The 17,605-nt window shown below is 41.5% G+C and overlaps 1 protein-coding gene across 2 annotated transcripts; it reads right to left on the bottom strand.

The window, feature by feature from the left end:
- Positions 1-38: 38 nt before the first annotated feature.
- LOC111853743 (pantothenate kinase 1) lies at positions 39-15,672 on the bottom strand. Of its 2 annotated transcripts, none has more exons than XM_023830999.2 (7): positions 15,104-15,672; positions 9,550-9,902; positions 9,036-9,289; positions 7,146-7,322; positions 6,897-7,020; positions 5,600-5,725; positions 39-3,978 (listed from the first exon to the last, which is right to left on the bottom strand). In XM_023830999.2, exons 1-7 carry the CDS (start codon positions 15,369-15,371, stop codon positions 3,919-3,921), a joined length of 1,362 nt encoding a protein of 453 aa, XP_023686767.1. In that variant the 5' UTR covers positions 15,372-15,672; the 3' UTR covers positions 39-3,918. The 2 variants fall into 2 exon arrangements, with proteins under 2 accessions (XP_023686767.1, XP_023686768.1); XM_023831000.2 differs by lacking the exon at positions 15,104-15,672 and adding an exon at positions 14,238-15,032.
- Positions 15,673-17,605: the final 1,933 nt, after the last annotated feature.

Raw genomic sequence — 17,605 nt, 5'->3', positions numbered from 1 at the left:
TTAAATATTTAGTGCACAGGGGGGGAAAAAAACACACATTTTTGCATAAATTCACATTTAATATTTACAAATTCCAAATAATACAGAAAGAAATCAAATCTCCAGCATAGGAAAACACTGAAAATCTATTAGAAAGGTAACTGCATAGCAAGAATAGCTAAACTTGTGGTGTTAGACTGCATTCCCGATCGTCCGCTCCGTTCTGGATGCTGCGAAGCTCCTGCCAACTGAGGCAGGGCTGAGCCGAGGTGTCCTGATACGAACAGAGACTGGTTTAAGCTTTAATCTGTTCAATTCAACTGTGCCCCGAGCAATCAGGAATGAAAACTGCAAAAGCAAATTTCAAAAGCACACCAAAATCATTTTAAGCTCGTTCACCAGCCATCTCCCCCATAAAAGTACAATTATATTAACTTTATAAACATAGAATATTCCATTGTTAAAATTAACACACCCTGTTACTCCAATGCTATAAAGATACATAGCGTCACCAGTGTATTTAGGTACCCGAATTAACATTAACCAGTAAGCCATTGCATAAAATACAGGAATGAAACACTGTTAGTAGATTTCAGCTATATGCCCCGCCTTACTGGTTACTCTTCCATCAGACACGAGTCATGTGCACAAATGAGGAAAAAAAAAAAGAAACAAGGCAACCCTGAAAGAAAAAAAAAAAAGAAAAATGCAAAATGGTTAAAACGTCAAAGGTCCCCCAAATACAAAGGTCAATAATATTCACTTCCTCTCCAGTTTTATAGGAAATTAACTACCATGTACAAATGTCACAGACAAGCATATCAAGCATATCAGTGGCATATCAAGCATATCAGTGGCTCCATTTGCAAAAAGATTTCAAAGACAATTTTGAAATATTATTTCAGCATAAGTTGTTCACTCCTTTCCATCTTTTCTTAGCCGTTCTTTTGGTGGCATCCCGATGTTAACTTCAAAAATGCAAAAGGGTGAGGCCTGAAAACAACACCACAACAACCCCCCCCCCCCCCCCCACAAAAAAAAAGAATCAAAGGTCCCCCCACCAAAAAAATAGACTTAAATAATAATTTAAAAACAAACAAAACAGCTCACAAAGAAACAAAGTGAGAGCCATTCAGTTCACACCCAAAACACGTCGTAAGGTTTAGTGGGGAAATGATGTTTAATCTAAGGTCTTTGTTTAATATGGTCCTTTGACCATTGTGTGCTATTTTGCTCTTTTCCACACATCTTGAAATAGGTGAGACTGGAACATTAGCAGTTGTATCGTGAAGTACAACAGCATGACTAAAGAACTTAATAGCTTAGGTAACCTAGGCAAAGTTACTGCTTGAGGACAGAAATGCAGACGATGCCAGTCGCATCTGCTCACAGTGACATCGTCACTAAGTGCAGTGGTTCAAACAATAAGGACAAACACAACTGCGTAAAATGGAAAAGCAGCTTAACCTACTTCGGAATGGCAGTTTTTAATTTCTCTGTTCTGGCACTCGGCATACAGGCAAGGCTGTCAGCCTTTACACAAAAAAAAAAAAAACAAAAAAGAAGTTAACGGTGTGTTTTAACCTCTGACGATTAAACAAACCCGAGTTTGTTGTATTATAAATCATGGGCTTGCAGTTTGGATGTTTCTTCCATGAACCACCTCAGGACAGGGCCCCCAGAATCATGGCAGTGGCTCAATCACATTGCAAAATGTATAGAATGCATTAGCCCCAGAGCTGCTTGAACGCTGGAGTTCAAGGTCTATGCCACACTGACAGTAACATATGAAGTCTTCAAGGTATCTGGCTGAGTAGCTGCTCGTTGGTTTAAAAACTCAGCGAAGGCTGGGCTGTTTATAAAATAAAAAGAAATAAAGCATTCTGCACTTAGCTCTGCTTATTACTGTTCTTTGAACTTTCCAAAGGTGTTTTGTTCACCTAAAAGCAAGGCCAAACACACACACACACACACACACACACACACACACACACATAAGCTGTAAGCAGCCAAGGCAAACCGAAATAACGACAAACTTTGAACAGAAATCCATGTTTAGTTCTTGGGAGGATCGAATTTCCATTCAATCACTATAATACTTTTATTTTCTGCATAAACTTGCCTAATCTATCTTCTTTAAAAAGATCACTTTTAAAAGCTGCAATTTGTGAGAGTGTTTAATTGGAACAACACTGACGTTAGTGTTATGTGCAAAATATTTTTTACAGCACACCTTTTAGACTCACTGCTTTAGACAAGGGTGCCGGAACAGGCTAGACATAGGCAGTTCACCTACACAGACACGACCCAAAACTGTAATTCACCGCAATCTCGGTTTAGTATTACAGATGGCTAAGTACGCTGTGCCTATGCGAGGACACACCGACAAATTCATCTCAAGTCGTAAAGCCACACAAAGTATAACGCGGTCGACAGTGAAATTACTAACGCATCCATCCTAAAGTCAGGAAGAAAATGCAACATCTTTTTCGTTAATCAAGGCAATCGGCAGCATTCTGAGGTCTTTGTGTGAAATAATATATATCGTTGCAGATTCCAAGAATCAGAAAAGGCAGCTGAAACATGGTGTACATAAATGCTAAGAGAAATTAATGAAAAAAGCCAACGCACATTAAACCCAGCAATCTATTTCAGGCGATTTCCATACTATACGTATGGTTTCTAACACCTTATCGGAATCCTCCAGTTCCAGTCCATTAAAACCTTCCCGACCCCTAATCACCACAATTGCTCAAATCCTACTTTCCAGCTCCATACGGACAATGTTTTTCTGCTGGAAACGACAACTTTCCCGTGGCTAATGTCCAGTGGCGCATCTGAAATGGTAAAGCTGCCGATTTGCGAGGGATCGGCCTCCCTCTTGGTTACAGCTGGAAACCACCAGCTATACAAAGAACAAAAGGCGCTGTACAGGGACGCGATAGATGTCTGTTGAAGTCACTAGTTCAGGTGATGAGAAAAAGTCAAGAACAAGGCAGGTAAGAGTAGTTCACAAGCCAGCTTTTTAGTTTCACTTGAAACCGAGATACTATCATGAAATGTCATGAAAAACAACCAAAAAGGTCTGAATAAAATCTCCTGGGGCTACTTGTCACAAAAGAAAAAAAAACATCATAAAGGGAAGAAAAAAAAAGATTCACACTTTGATTAAAAAGTACACCTCAGAAGAAGGAAGAAAATGGACCCCTTTTTGGCAAAGTTAGTGATACGCTATGTGGACACCCCCTGTAGAAGATCTGCACCTTACTCTCACTGGGCATGTGGGATGAGACTGAACATTGAGAGGGAATAAAAACTGGACATTAAGTGTCTAGTTTGGTCCCACCTTCCATATGGCCAGGACATTCTTCCTTAGGTGTTTGGTAGGGGACAATGCACAGACACTACAGGACAATGTGGACTAAGTTCGAGCAAATTACAGAAAATTAAATTATTGCTTTTCGTCACGGCTACTTTTGAGGCATTTCTCTAACTGGAGATCAATTAATCTCATCAAACCTCTTGAGGGACAGAGTAAAAGCAAGGAGAAAAGTGTCACAGAGCCAGTGTACTACAGGTCCATTTTCTTGATATAGGTCCTCACAGTTTTTAAATCTACCACAATCAAATATAACCAAAATATAAACAAACAGAAGGTCAGAATTCTGCTTTGGCACACATTCTAAAAATACATATTTACACACAGTACCAGGAAAGTGTGATGTCCGAGATCCAACTTGTCTCCTGACTGCATCGGTGTTTAAATTAGTTTATAAAAATCTTAAGGGGGCAAGGAAACAAGAGGCGAGAAAAAAATAATAAATCAAAACTATTTACACTCGTTAAATTATTAAAATGGCTTTTTGACATTTCGTATACTGGCTTTCTTCAAAGCCGTGCAGCAGCTTCTCGGATGAGGCAGGTTCCCCGTTTTTTTCCTCACAAATCATCAGTCAGCTTCAGCAGTTCCAGGAAAGCACCAACAGCCCCAAAATAACCCTACGGACAACGAGGGACACAAAACACTGGTTTCACTTCGCTGTCTCACATACGCCCATGTAAAGATGTGATATTCCATTTGGTCTTGGTGAATAACCATCTTCACATGACATATACATGTATTTATATGAACAATTTTACACTTAACCCAAAACATTAACCTAGACCAGAGCTGCCACCCTGCAGAGCTTAGGAACAGCCCTAATTTAACACACCTGATACAGATAATCAGGCCCTTCAGTATCACCTCCGCATGACAACCAGCTTAACTTCAACATAGCTGACTGATACGGAGGTGATACTGAAGGGCCTGATTATCTGTATCAGGTGTGTTAAATTAAGGTTGTTCCTAAGCTCTGTAGGGTGGCAGCTCTCCAAGAGCAAGACTGGGCAGCCCTGACCTAGACATTACTGGTATGAACCAAAATTCGAAATACAGACATAAAATACGTTCACAACACGCCCACATATATATATAATAAAGGGGGTGGATAGAAATAACAGAAACACCTTTAAAAAATGGTAATATCAAGGAAGAATAAGAAGAATTTGAATGGGGGCACTTTTGGCCTGCAGAAAAGACACAGTCCTTCTTGGAATGCTGTTATATATGTCCTGACCTGTGTGTGATGGAATATTGGAGTAATATTCGAGAAGAAAAGTCATTGGTTCTTTCAGAGATGAAGTTAGAGGAAATCTACTTTGTATCTATAAATCCCATGAGGGCTCAATGATGGACCTGGTTCATGGGGAGGACATGGAAGGAGTCTGACTTCATGCCAGTTCATGAAACCACAATTTGTTTAGCAGAATGTATAGGGGCATTATCTTCTTAGAGTATGGGACCATCACGAGGGAACAGTGTTTGCACTACAAGGAGCACCTGGTCCTCTAAAATGGCCTCATTATTCCATGGCTAGCATGACCATCGTGAGATGGCCGCCCTTTATCAGCGAAGACGGGGATGAAGGCATCTTTTGGCTTTTTTCAAGCATGTTTCTCTCCAGATGTAAGGGAAAGGGGCGAAATATGACTCAGCAGATCAAATGATTTTTTTTTCCTATTACTTGGAGACCCAGGTTTTGTGCTCATTACATTGGGATACGCGTCTGTATACACTGGCTTTGGGTGCATGGGATACCCAAAAGGCAGGTCTGCCAGAAATTCCACCATAAGTTCACAACATACTGTTATTGAGGCTGAGTCACAGAGATGCTGATTCGATCCTGCAATAACTTTTCTATGATACTTAGCAGCTACTTTGTTCCCCTTTGGTGAATTTTTGTGACTTGATGCATTACATAATTCCGGCATGACTATTTGGGATCTTTGGAATGCTATCAGCTGCACCATCCATGCATCCATCCATCCATGTCAGGGTCTGGGGGAGTTGTATTATTCTGCTTTGAAAACTCAAAGTGCCGATTATCAGGCCGTTTCATAACTGACACATACTGCTAATTGATATTCAAATCTAATACAATGCACTTTGAAGTAACTAAATCACAATTACAAAGGCGACTACAAGGTTAAAGTGCTTTTTTTTAACAGTGTTTCTGTTATTTTGTCCAACCCCAGTACGCATATGCATAAAAACACACTCATATAGCCCTATCTTTACCTCGTGTTCCAAAAACAGGGCCTTGAGTTGTCCTTTTGACCAAAAGTCCATGGCGTAGGCCAGCAGCTTTGTCGACACCATATTTATCCGGAGGAAGTTCCCAACAAAAACGATCCTGTCAATTTTCTAGGAGGGATGGAGACAATACGTGATCGGAGAATACCTTCAGAGAATACCCTCAGGTCACTTCGGTGCCAAGAACTGTTGTGCTGCCACCTAACTGTGGAGTGTTTAACTACACTGCGTGACCACACACCAAGAGCCAACAAAGGTCTATAACTGAGACACAATCACTGATTAGCACATGGGTAGCTGACATCATAATGAGATCATTCCTCACTACAAAATCTAAATTCGAATTCTAAAATAGTACAGAGACTTCAAGCAGAAAGGAAAAATGTCCTAAGGGTTTTGTGGTGGACTTAAATAAGTGGTTTATCTAACAGCCCAACATCAAGTTGATGATATTCACCCAAGGAAAAACTAAGTTGTTAAACGTAAAGCAATTCCTGGATCAGGCTGCAAGGAAGAAAGGTTTTGATGTCAGCAGTTGCCACTTTCAATGGTAATTTTTTAAGGATATTGACAGACATTGAACATCTATCCAAGGCCATTATTTGCATCCCCCTCAAATGTCACGCAAACAGGGCTTCCAAGTTTTGTCCTGAGCGCTCTGATAGCCCTGTACAATGCTGCTTGATCACCATGCCACAAGGCAACACTGTAAAGAAGCTCAAAGCACACAGAATTTGTATGAACCATGGAACTGCTTGCGTCTCCCCACCCAAAGTACCGTATAAGCTCTCCACTGCTGTTTATCTCGCAATTTCTTGTGTTATATTGAATATCCAATATTGTGTCATGTTAAAATAACAGTACAATAGTGTGCATGTATAAAAGGATTAAAGTAAGTGAAAGAAATTGTTATTCAGTATTTTTCAAGATAAACATTCAAGTATCAGGAAATTTTCAACTCCGGCAGTAGAGGCTATAAGAACTCCAGACAGATATGGTCGGCTTCACATACATTAATCTTGGTTTGTAATGTTTCATTTCCAGGTGAAAAAATATTCTTTAAGTATGAATAGATGTTGAATAAATATATGTTTGACCAGAATTGATCTGCTCTCACATTTAAACATGCAAAAGATGTTTCCTATTTTTTTTTTTTAAAAATGAAACACTTTGGCAGGAGCTGAAATTAACGCCCATCACCCATCTCTCACAAGTAGAAGTTCACAGAAGTTTTAAGAAGATCTGCGGGATCTTCAGCACACATCTAATGGCATTTAATTACCTCATTCACAGCACACATGCGAGCAATGGAGCCGATGTTGTTGGTGATGGTGACCAAGGTGGCTCTGGCAAGGTCCTCTTTACTGATGGTGTCTCTTTTCTCTTTGCTCATCATGTGGCCAAAGCTGTAGAAGAAGAAAGAACGCAGAAAATGATTGAGGAATGATGAGTATTACGTGGCTAGTTATATGCGTGTGGCTAACCAGGACCTAGCAAAGATGAAATGGGGAACAGGCTAGACGCCCCTCACCTGGATGCTACCGCTGACCCTTGCAAACCAAAGCGCTCATAGTCTCCTCCGTAGATATCTTTCACTAGCTTATCCACATTAGTGCTGTCCCCCTTGGCCGCCATCTCCAGAGCTTCCTCGAACGTCTCACAGCCGGTCAGCAAGCAGCACAGGCCGAGGAACGTACCGCCCCCCAGGCTGGAGGGGCAGGAGGAGAAAAATCAGACCACAGGGACCTGCTAACTTGGCGTTTTTATCGGTTCGTGTTAAGACCTGCAGGTAGAAGCTCAACTCTGATGACATCATCCACCTTAAGCATTGGCTGCCATTAAAAACATTATCTATTATTCAAGACTAGATCAACTGGTCAGACACTACTCTAAAATTATTCTATATATCATGTAACATAGATGTATGACCAGCAATAACATTGTGTCAAAAAGTTACCATTTGGAGCGTTTGGCGACAAACAAATAGAATGCCAGGTAACATATTTTAAGAAAAAAAAAGAATAACTGTCGTCGTACATGTCTATGTGCTTTCTCACCAATGCTGCATATCAGAAGTAACCCTTGATTAACACAGTTTTGTTTAACGCAGTTAAATTAATCACGATGATCTTTATATATATGCGGTAAAAAATTTTGATTAAAAGAATCCCGAAACACTGCGAAAATTGATACATCACTCGCATAACAGGAGGTGGAAGTTATACAAACCTCCTTTATTAACACGCACAGTGAAAACACATTTGTTTATTAAGTCTATTTCAAACTGATTTTATATATATATATATATATATATATATATATATATATATATATATATATATATATATATATATATATATATATATATATATATATATATATAAAAAAATATTTGCCCACTTAACTATGTCTGAGTAAGTGTGATGCCACAATGGTGAGTGAAAAAGGAAAGTGATTACCTTAGACAAACTATGCATAACATAGTGAGCGTAAGTCTGGAAGACAGCTAGGCTTTAACTAGGTTCACAATAAGGACTATTCCTTACAAGACTATCATATTATGTACCATGTAGGTTACGTATACTTGATTATATTGAGATCAATCAATAGTAGAGCAATTATAATTTTTACAATTGATTATATTTGATTATTAAGGTTTCAATTAAAGCTGGAGCAATTATAATACAAATCAATTGTAAGCATCAAATGTTGGACATGTATGAAGATTTAATAATTGTTAAAAAATATTACTTCCTGTATCGTAATCCCATGTACCTTCTACAACATTCTACAATATTTTCTTCAATCCTCAGCTCTGTAATTGCTGTAACTTTTTTTTTTTTTTGGGTTTTTTTTAACTGATAGCGAATCACCAATCATTATGAGTAGTAGTTAATATCTGATTGGCGGAACACAGTGATTCTACTCTGGCAACCACCAACTCGCGGGCATCTGATAGGTCAGCAAAGCCATATTGTAGCAGACTGTCAAGACAACCCAAGCAATTTGCACTTCCAAAGCTCTGCCACCAGGGGGTTCATGAACACAGCTGGCAAATGACAGAGCTCTGATTAGAGCTGAGATTTGACTAAGCCACTTGAAAAGACCTAGAACAAGTGGTTCAGACAAGATTGAGAACTGCACCGAACACACTGTACAAAAGTTTTTTTTTTTTTTTTGAAATCCTAGGAATAATTGACGTTCAAATTAAAATGATAACCAGACGGGAGCCATTTCAGCTTTTCCCTGTAGACCCAATAAACTTAGAACAGCCATTTACAGCCATATCGCCATTAGTCATTATTGCTGAAAGAGGGAGCTTATCATATTTTCACAGTTAAAAGAGTTCTATGACACGCGAGTCGTGTAAATACGTGTGACTCGTGCAATAACACGATCCCCGAAAGAACGATGCACCTACCTGGTCCCAGTGACGCGTTTGTAGTCGTCCTTGGAATAGACCGCCAGTATGCTGACCCCAGACCCGATGTTCACCAGCAGCATAGGGAAGGGGTTGTCCAGGCTGAATGGCCTCTTGACGCAGTTCTCTGGGTCGGACGGGTTTTCAAAGAAGTAACACTCCGGATGGCCGTTGAACCCGACCGAGTCAACATACAAGAGGCCCTGGATGAGGCAGTCTAGCTCGTCCAGTTTCAGGAGCTGCAGGTCAGCCATCTGCAAGGACACAAAGGAGGGAAAAGGGGAAAAAATATTAACACAGGCAAGGGGGTCCTCTTCAGCAAAGGGCTGCCCTTTACTCTGCCTTATTTAAAACCTTTAAAGTGATACAAGGAGATGGGATACACCAACACTCATCCAGAGGAACATGTAACCCTAACCCTTCATGACCAACCCAACAATGCAGACAGAAGAAAAGCACCATCTTTCTCCCACCCGCACCGCCCACAAGAACCACCGTCAAGCTCCCCACGCACCGTTCTGAAGTCCTCCTCGAACTTGTAGGCCCCGCCGCCGGTGGCACACAGCGTGGTGTGCAGGCTGGAGAAGTTCTTGTCCCGGCCCATCTGGATGAAGCGGTGCATGGCCTGCGTGGGGAAGCGGATAAAGTGCAGGTTGCCCTTGCGGCCACACATGGCCAGGTCTTTCAGCTCCAGGTGCACGTCGCGGATGCCCGTGTTGCCATAGGCCGTGTTGTAGGTCAGGTACTTCCGGATGCTCTTCAAGTTCTCCACCTCCTCCTGCTCCTCCTCCGCCGTGATGTCCTTGGGCTCGAAGTACACCAGCTTGACCAGGGTCCCACCGATGTCCATCCCAAACCATGGAAAGGCTGCAGCGTAAAGTCAATTTAACCACTCAAATGAATGAAGAATTCCATCAATGCTGCAGAATCCTATTTCTTTTCCTCCAATGATTTTTCAAAATCTGTCCAGACGACGCCTTGCAATATCATAATACTGCAGTTAATTCTCTGTATAATATCAGCACGCATTCATCCATGAACCCCGGTTAAGATGACCACAAAGGACTCATCGAACATGCCAGGAGAAGCCGCTCGATGGACCTCGTCTCGCCCGTACAGAAACGTCTAAATACGAGGTGGTGTTTAGTGAACATCCAGTGGTTTTGCAGATCGAGCGGAAGAGCAGAGCATGATGAGGAATCAGCTCGCGTTTGCCCGGAACCGGCTCTGCATTGACACCTGGGGGCTGTGGTTGTCATGGAAACGACGGCAAAGCGAAATGCCTGCATAGAAAGTCAAATTTAATAATAAAAAGAAACTAAACCTTACTACATGCACTGATAAATTCTCACACAGAGAAAAATAAAAAATGGCACACAGTAACACAAATTCGGATACACAGATGATGAAACAAAAAGATGGAGACTGAAAAAACAAAATCAAATTACTGTAGAGCAGGCCGAGTCTGATATTTTAGATATTTTGCCTGTTATAAAGGCAGGTTTTCTGCAACTGGGGCATGTCATTAAAAAAAATATTTATGAAGGGGGTCGGCCATCAGACCAGAAGATTCACAAAATGTCTAGCTGGTCAAGGTGCACTTACATGGAATGAGGCTATTTGTGATGTGTAACAAACACCATTGGCCTTATAAAGAACGCCCAACCCACACTGAACACAGAGTGGAGAAGACAAACCCAGCCAGTACACCAGAGCAGAAAAAAGCAAATTAGATTTTTTTTTGAAGTGGGAAAAAACAACATGTCTAAAGTCCTAAATGAGGACCATAGTGAATAAGGGCCAAACTAACAGAATTACAGAAAGCTGTGCTACAGGGAACAGGGGAGACTTCATTGCTGTAAACCACCTAGCATTTACACAGGATATATTTATACACACAGCCGCTAAAACTAGTCACATCCAAGATAAAACTGTTAAATGTGGTTACAAACAGGAGAGGTCCTCAGTTAAGGAAACTCCCAACACACTAGTGCCATGTGCTGAGGACTCACTGGAAACTGCTTCTCTGCATTCTGACTCCCACCGCATCTGAGTCAATTCCAAATTTTATCTTCATTAGCCCCAAGACCATGCATTGATCCATAACATCCATGTAAAAACAGAAAACCACAGCCACCAGGAGAAGGGGCTGGGGCCGATCATCTAGCTTGGGACGGAGTCGGGTTACAAGAATTATCAGTGCTCATATTTTCCACCTGTCTCCCGTTCTCTGGCTCTGTTTGGAGTATTTTAGACCAGTGAGTCCTAAGTCTCCACATGCTCCCCTTCCTGTGCCTCACGGCTCTGTCCACGGGTCCTCCCCAATGTTTTTTCCACAGCCATTTATACGCAATTAAAGCATTCCCGTAATTTTGTAGCCTATTACCGCCTCGCCCTGTTATTTATCGGAAGGTGGGCATGTCGCTTGCACCGGATAGGACATGGGACAATGAATGCAGCCACGCCACACGGAGATGGAGGAAGGAACAAGGACTTTATTTGGGCAATGACAGTGGAGACAGGTTTAATAAAAGGAGGAGGAGGAACAAAGACGAAATGCAGCCATTGTGGCATCCGGGAGAGAGCAGATGTGTAAAAAAAGAAAAAACGAAACAAGTGTCACAGTAGGATCACAGTGTGGGCGGAGTTGAGGATGGGTGTATCCAGGGGGGCTGAGAGGAAGCAAAATTCAATCTCAGACACTGACAACAGCTTCATTGGAAGCTCAGCCTAGATGCACTTATGCCTGGTCGCTCCCGTGACGGCACATATGTTTGTTACATACTATACGCCTCACATGTACATTGCTTTGGACACAAGCATCTGCTAAATAAAAATGAATTATAAATGTAAATGTAAATAAATGTAGGAAAATACTACCTCACAAAGCAGACCTGTGAAAGTATCAGATAACACAGACATGTAAAACTGTATGCTTACTCAATTGTTACTTCAGCCTTGGCTAAACTAAAACTGCAGTGCCAGTGATAACTGCAGTCCATGGTGAATATTGCTGTAATGAAGCGGCGCCCCTGACCTTTGAACCCGGCGTTCATCTTTGTTGTGACATTTGACACTTCGTGCCTCATGCCATAAGAAATTAAACATTAACTGACACTGTGTTCATAAAATCTTACATAACTAATGTTTAAAACATCAGCTGTTGCAATGGAACCAATTATGATTTTTCACAGGTGGCACAGGAGAAAAGCACAGGTAGTCCATATTAAATAAATTCACCAAATATCTAGTAGCACAGGTATCGACAGAGGTGGAGAGTAAAAATCCAAACCAAGATTTTGTTTCAACCAACCAGTTGAGTGTAGAGAATCACAGTCACAGAGTACTCTACAGGTGGATTGGTCTGGATTTGTACTTTCTGGACCAGCACTATTCACCACCTGGTATTACAAACACAAAATATTTGTGGGGACACATGATGAATTAAAACACACTGTCAGATCAAAAATATCAAACAAACAGATGAGACAACTGCACATCTTCTGTCAAAGGACCAGCAGCAAGGTCACATGACTTTCTCATGTGACCATCTGACTGCCCTGGACCCTGTGATGCCCCATAAGGACACCATGACAAGCAGTGCATGTAGGTGAAAGGTGTGTTTACTTTCCTTCCATGAGGTTCATCGCGCAAAGTGCTCAGCGGCCACAGGGGGAGCAAGTGAGCAGTGCGTCATTCACGGAAAGTGCACACACACCTACTACGTCCAAAATTAACCCATTATTGGATGCAAAAGCAAACACTAACCAAGGGGTTATGCAGGCCAATACTGGCATACAGAAAGAGAAATTGTTGTCCAAATTCATTAAGGATATTAAAACCCACAAACACTAAACTGTGGTTTGAGATTAATATCAATAAATGATGACCCTATCAGACATACAACGAAAATATTTTATAATAATTATCTTTGTATTAATGTGGAATGAATTGTACCTGTACACTTAATTATTTATGGAAGTCAAAGCCATATTTTATAATACTGCATGCTGAAGGATATCTAATTAATATTAATTAATATGCCACTTGACCCTGATATGATTATAGGGCAGGGGTGGCCAATCTTATCCGCAAAGGGCCGGTGTGTATGCGGGTTTTCGCTGCAAATCCCTAATTAGATTACTAATTAGAGGACTGATTGGCTGAAGAGTCCTCACACCTGGGTTTGAACAGCTGACCTACAGGTTATCCCAAAAAACTGCACGCACACCGGCCCTTTGCGGATAAGATTGGCCACCCCTGTTACAGGGGAATTATTTGTGTACCTACTGAACAGGATATTTCAGTCACTATTAAGTTCATTTTGTTATTGCTGTCGTGATATATCTGTGATGGACTGCCAGCTGATTAGGAGAAAGAGCTGTGTAAGTTATAGCAATCTGATCAATATCCTCTAGCTTAAAATATACCCTACGCTGATACGAACACAGGAAATTTACAAAACTTTTTGCAGCCAATGTCAATAATTAACAGAGACGGTCTTGCAAACTAAACAAATTTGCTCAGCTGAATGCGGACAGGTATTTAACGTATCACAACAACAGTGTGGTCCAAGCATCTATTGGACATTTCTCAGGTAAATCTTTCCCCCAAAATGCACTCGAGGGAAATCCATGGCTGTCCCAGCATCTCGCACACATCAGAAGATCCACTCCACTATCAGAGTTGAGGATACTGAGCATGACAGTGCCCAAGCCCTGGTACTGGGACAGCATCTACCTCCCCAAAGTGGACTATACCAAATGTTTCCGCATTTCATTTTGCATTATAAACAAAAATGGGATGGCAGATTCATATTTCATAAAACGATAAACAGATGCCCTTCCTTATGACTGGTAGCTAACCAATAAAGCAATAGAGGTTAACATCCTGAACTCTTTGCCCTGTGCTTTGGCACTTTGACACTGATAAGCATTTAACATGAACTGTAAATGAAGGACTACAGCGGGATGCAAAAAACTTTCAAGCACTTCTGTGAACACTGAACTGCAAACCCTGCATGCTTCTCAGAGAAGACTCATTTCGTAGACTAAGGCAAAGGACAACTAAAAAAAACTGTGAATCTGAACATAATACAGCTGAAAGATCTCAAATAGATACGACAACGAAAGTCAGAAGTCAGATTTTGGCTGCAAGACAGACGTGTAGAAAGACGCTCACACTTAACTGAAAGACACTTACCTGGCTTCTTAATACCCTTAAGCTTCATAGTGATGTTCAGGTGCAAGCAAAATTGACACGAGACTTAATTCCAAAGACAATTCAATTCAAGCCAATTCAGCGCACTATTTATTCCTTAAGTTTATATGTGTTTTGAAGTTACTGAAGCTCGATGCTGGCTTCCCTGTGTTGCCGGTGTAAGAAAACTTTCTGCTTCTTAGCATAGGGGGAAAAACGCATTCCCCGCAGTTTTATGCGCCGGCCCTGCCCGCAAATGCCGGCCTGTAGTTGGCTGAGGAGGCCCGGCCTTCGTATCAGCAGCGCTCTCAGCACAACCTCCTGACTGGGAGGCGCCCAATGAAACGGGACTGCGAATTACCTCCAGCGTTTCATCACAACACAAGAGGAGGAGGTGCCTTTCCTTACAGTTAAAGAGACCAGCTTATAAGCGACTATAATGTCGTGCGATCGAACTCCGCACGCCTTAAAATAATCAGCGCCTTCATAATCGCATTGATTTGCACCCATTGCGATTTAAGAAGCACGTTGACGAAAGTGCTGCAACCGGCATTTATGCGTCCGTTCATACTCGGATGCAATGGAGGTGCCCAAATTAGTCATTTATAGACAGATCCAGAAATGATACACTTAGACAAAACAAAAACCAAGTGACGCTTTTTAAATTTCCATCCAAGATGTTGAAATGCCAGCTACATAACATAACACACGTTTCGTACATACAGCGCGTATCTTCTAAAGAGCATGAGACGGGACATCTTATTATAGACCAGCTGTGCGCCGCTGAAAAGAACGGCCTGTCTGTCCCCGGCAAGTTATCGCCTTTAATCGCTTTCCTCGGGGAGAAAAAAGCTGGAGGAAATACTTACGCGGTCTGTTCTTCTTCCCCGAGTCCATTCTCCTTCGCAGCCTGCACCTTTTAGCGGGGGACCCATTATTCTGCGGATCCTGGTGAAGATGGTGGAAATTTTCAATGCCACTATGGTTGCCGCTGGTGCCGCCACCGCCGCCGCCACTTGATCCATGACCGCCGACGCTCCCATTACTTAGTTGCGGTGCGCAAAACCCATTTTGTAGCCCGTTGGTAAAACAGAAACCGGCGCCTTTCTGATCCGCAACTGACTTGCCTTGATCCATATCTGACAGTCTAAGCCAGGCGAGCTATTTCAGTAAGAAAAAAAGGGGAGAGCGATTTCGCCCGTCGATGATCCGCAAACTCCCCAGAGCTGTGCTACGGAAGCTGCTTGCAAAACACGTATATCTGCCCTAACTGGAACACGCACTTAGTCGTCGCTTCATTAAAACAAAGGTGAATAGAGAATTACTAAAGCTCTTGATTGAGGTCACTGTCGGTCATTTTCCCCTTACACACTCCTCCACTCTTTCCTGTTAAACAGCCGGCACCCTACGTCACGATTCCTGACTCTCCACCCCCATTCGGCACTCAAGGGGAAAGCAAGGAACAAATGCGCTCCTCTCCCGGCGCAATACAACATTTCCTGTTTAATTGTTAATATTTGTACTTGACACCTATGTATACAATATTACATTTACTAAAAACGAAATGTCACAGAGTTCTTCATTAAACAAATTATGCGCCTCATTACCATGGGCAAATATAAATACCTGAAAACATAGTGAAAACTGTATATGCCTCCTCGGAAGTTATAAAACAAGGCGGGTGTCTTATTTGAACAATTTAACCTTCAACAGACAATGGGCAATCCTTAAAGACAAAGAATAGTTCCAATATCCATCCATCCATTAGGGTCGCGGGGGTCGGAACTGGAACCTATTACAGGCAATACAGAGAATATGGGTATAGCTCCTATTGATACTCCATAATAATTAACAATGAATTATTTTTGATAATATGAGAAGTAAATTACGTAAGTTTTAACAGAGTTCTAAATTCCTCATTTCTCAAAGTCTGCGCAACGGGGATTTCATAATATGTTGCTTTGCCAGGGAGAGAGAGAGGTGGGTACAATTTAGAAATGCATTGTAGATCGGCAACTCCTGGCACTTAGGAGTGAAACGATCCTCAATAATCCCCCCGCTGTAGCCTACATCCCAGAGATGGACCGTATACCTCATGACGAGCTACCAGCACAAGACACCTTGTGATTAAACTATTTGAAAATCCCACCGGTATTAACAAAGATTCATCTAGAACACAAATACGTCGAGTTTTTTTTTCTTACAAATCCTCCTCATGTTTTTCCCCATTCTGGTCATCTCTTTTTCTTAGCAGTTGACATCGTTGTCAAGTTTAAAATCTTGGTGTTGACACCTTGCATTTGTAACTTAAAGAAAAAAAAACTAAAAACATGCCAGAGTAAAATGTGTTTCGTTTCTCTTTTTGTGCTGACTTTCTTTTCACCATTGTAAAATATTTACCGTGCTCACATGAGCTGAAAAGAAAGTTCCGCTAAATTCTGTCAAATTAACAAATCTACTACTGCCAGTTTAGTCCTAAATATGAGCCATTATGTTTCATATTATCATATATACTACTGTATTATAGATTAATATTTTGCAGTCTCTCGTAGACAGCCACGCTCCATCAGACTTTACTGATCAATTGTTTATGAACTTTTCCTGTTGTTTAACGCATGTATATGCAATGACATAAGTTTGAAGAAAAGCAATTTCATGATGTCAGTGTTCTGTCCATAAATTTCAAACTGTCAAGCCTCAATTGAGTGCAATTCGTGGAAGGAGCCAGAAAAGTCAACCTCCACTTTACAATAAGCCTAAATGGAATTTCAAAGAAGTAACATGTACACTGAATAAAAAGAGGACCTGTCGAGACTGAAGTCGGCTTCAGTAGAAAAAACATGTGTGAGAATAACTGCAATCACACTGACACGATCACCCAGCTAACAAGCGACGTCAACGTGACGTTTTTGGATGTCCGATTTTGGTCTGCCAGGTAACATTTCATTCACAAAGTTAGGTGGACGTCCGATTTTGGTCCTCCCAGGAACGTTTCATTTACAACGTTAGACGGACGTCCGATTTTAGTCTTTGAATCCTTGAAATAAATGTATTTGATCGTTTTCCTGACATCTCTTTTTACACAGAGCCACTATACACAATAGTTATTTTTTTTCACTGCTAACAGTTTGGATCAGTAGTTGGTTATTGTAAAATAAGTAATGTACGTGCATGCGGTGATATTTGTATAGCTTTATCTGCACCCTTCTGGCAGTGCGGCCATTGCAGTCGGGTCTCGCACACTACCACAAGAAGTTGTCCGACTTGGCTGCAGTCAGTTTATATTCCACCCCTGCAACAGCAGGCAGATCTCGCTCCATGTCACATCAGCTGCAGACAGCCCAAGTCAAACGCACCCAATTTCACACACC

This window comes from Paramormyrops kingsleyae, chromosome 20 (assembly GCF_048594095.1).
Source record: "Paramormyrops kingsleyae isolate MSU_618 chromosome 20, PKINGS_0.4, whole genome shotgun sequence".
Classification (NCBI taxonomy): domain Eukaryota; kingdom Metazoa; phylum Chordata; class Actinopteri; order Osteoglossiformes; family Mormyridae; genus Paramormyrops; species Paramormyrops kingsleyae.
This window is presented reverse-complemented; position numbering and strand designations above follow the sequence as displayed.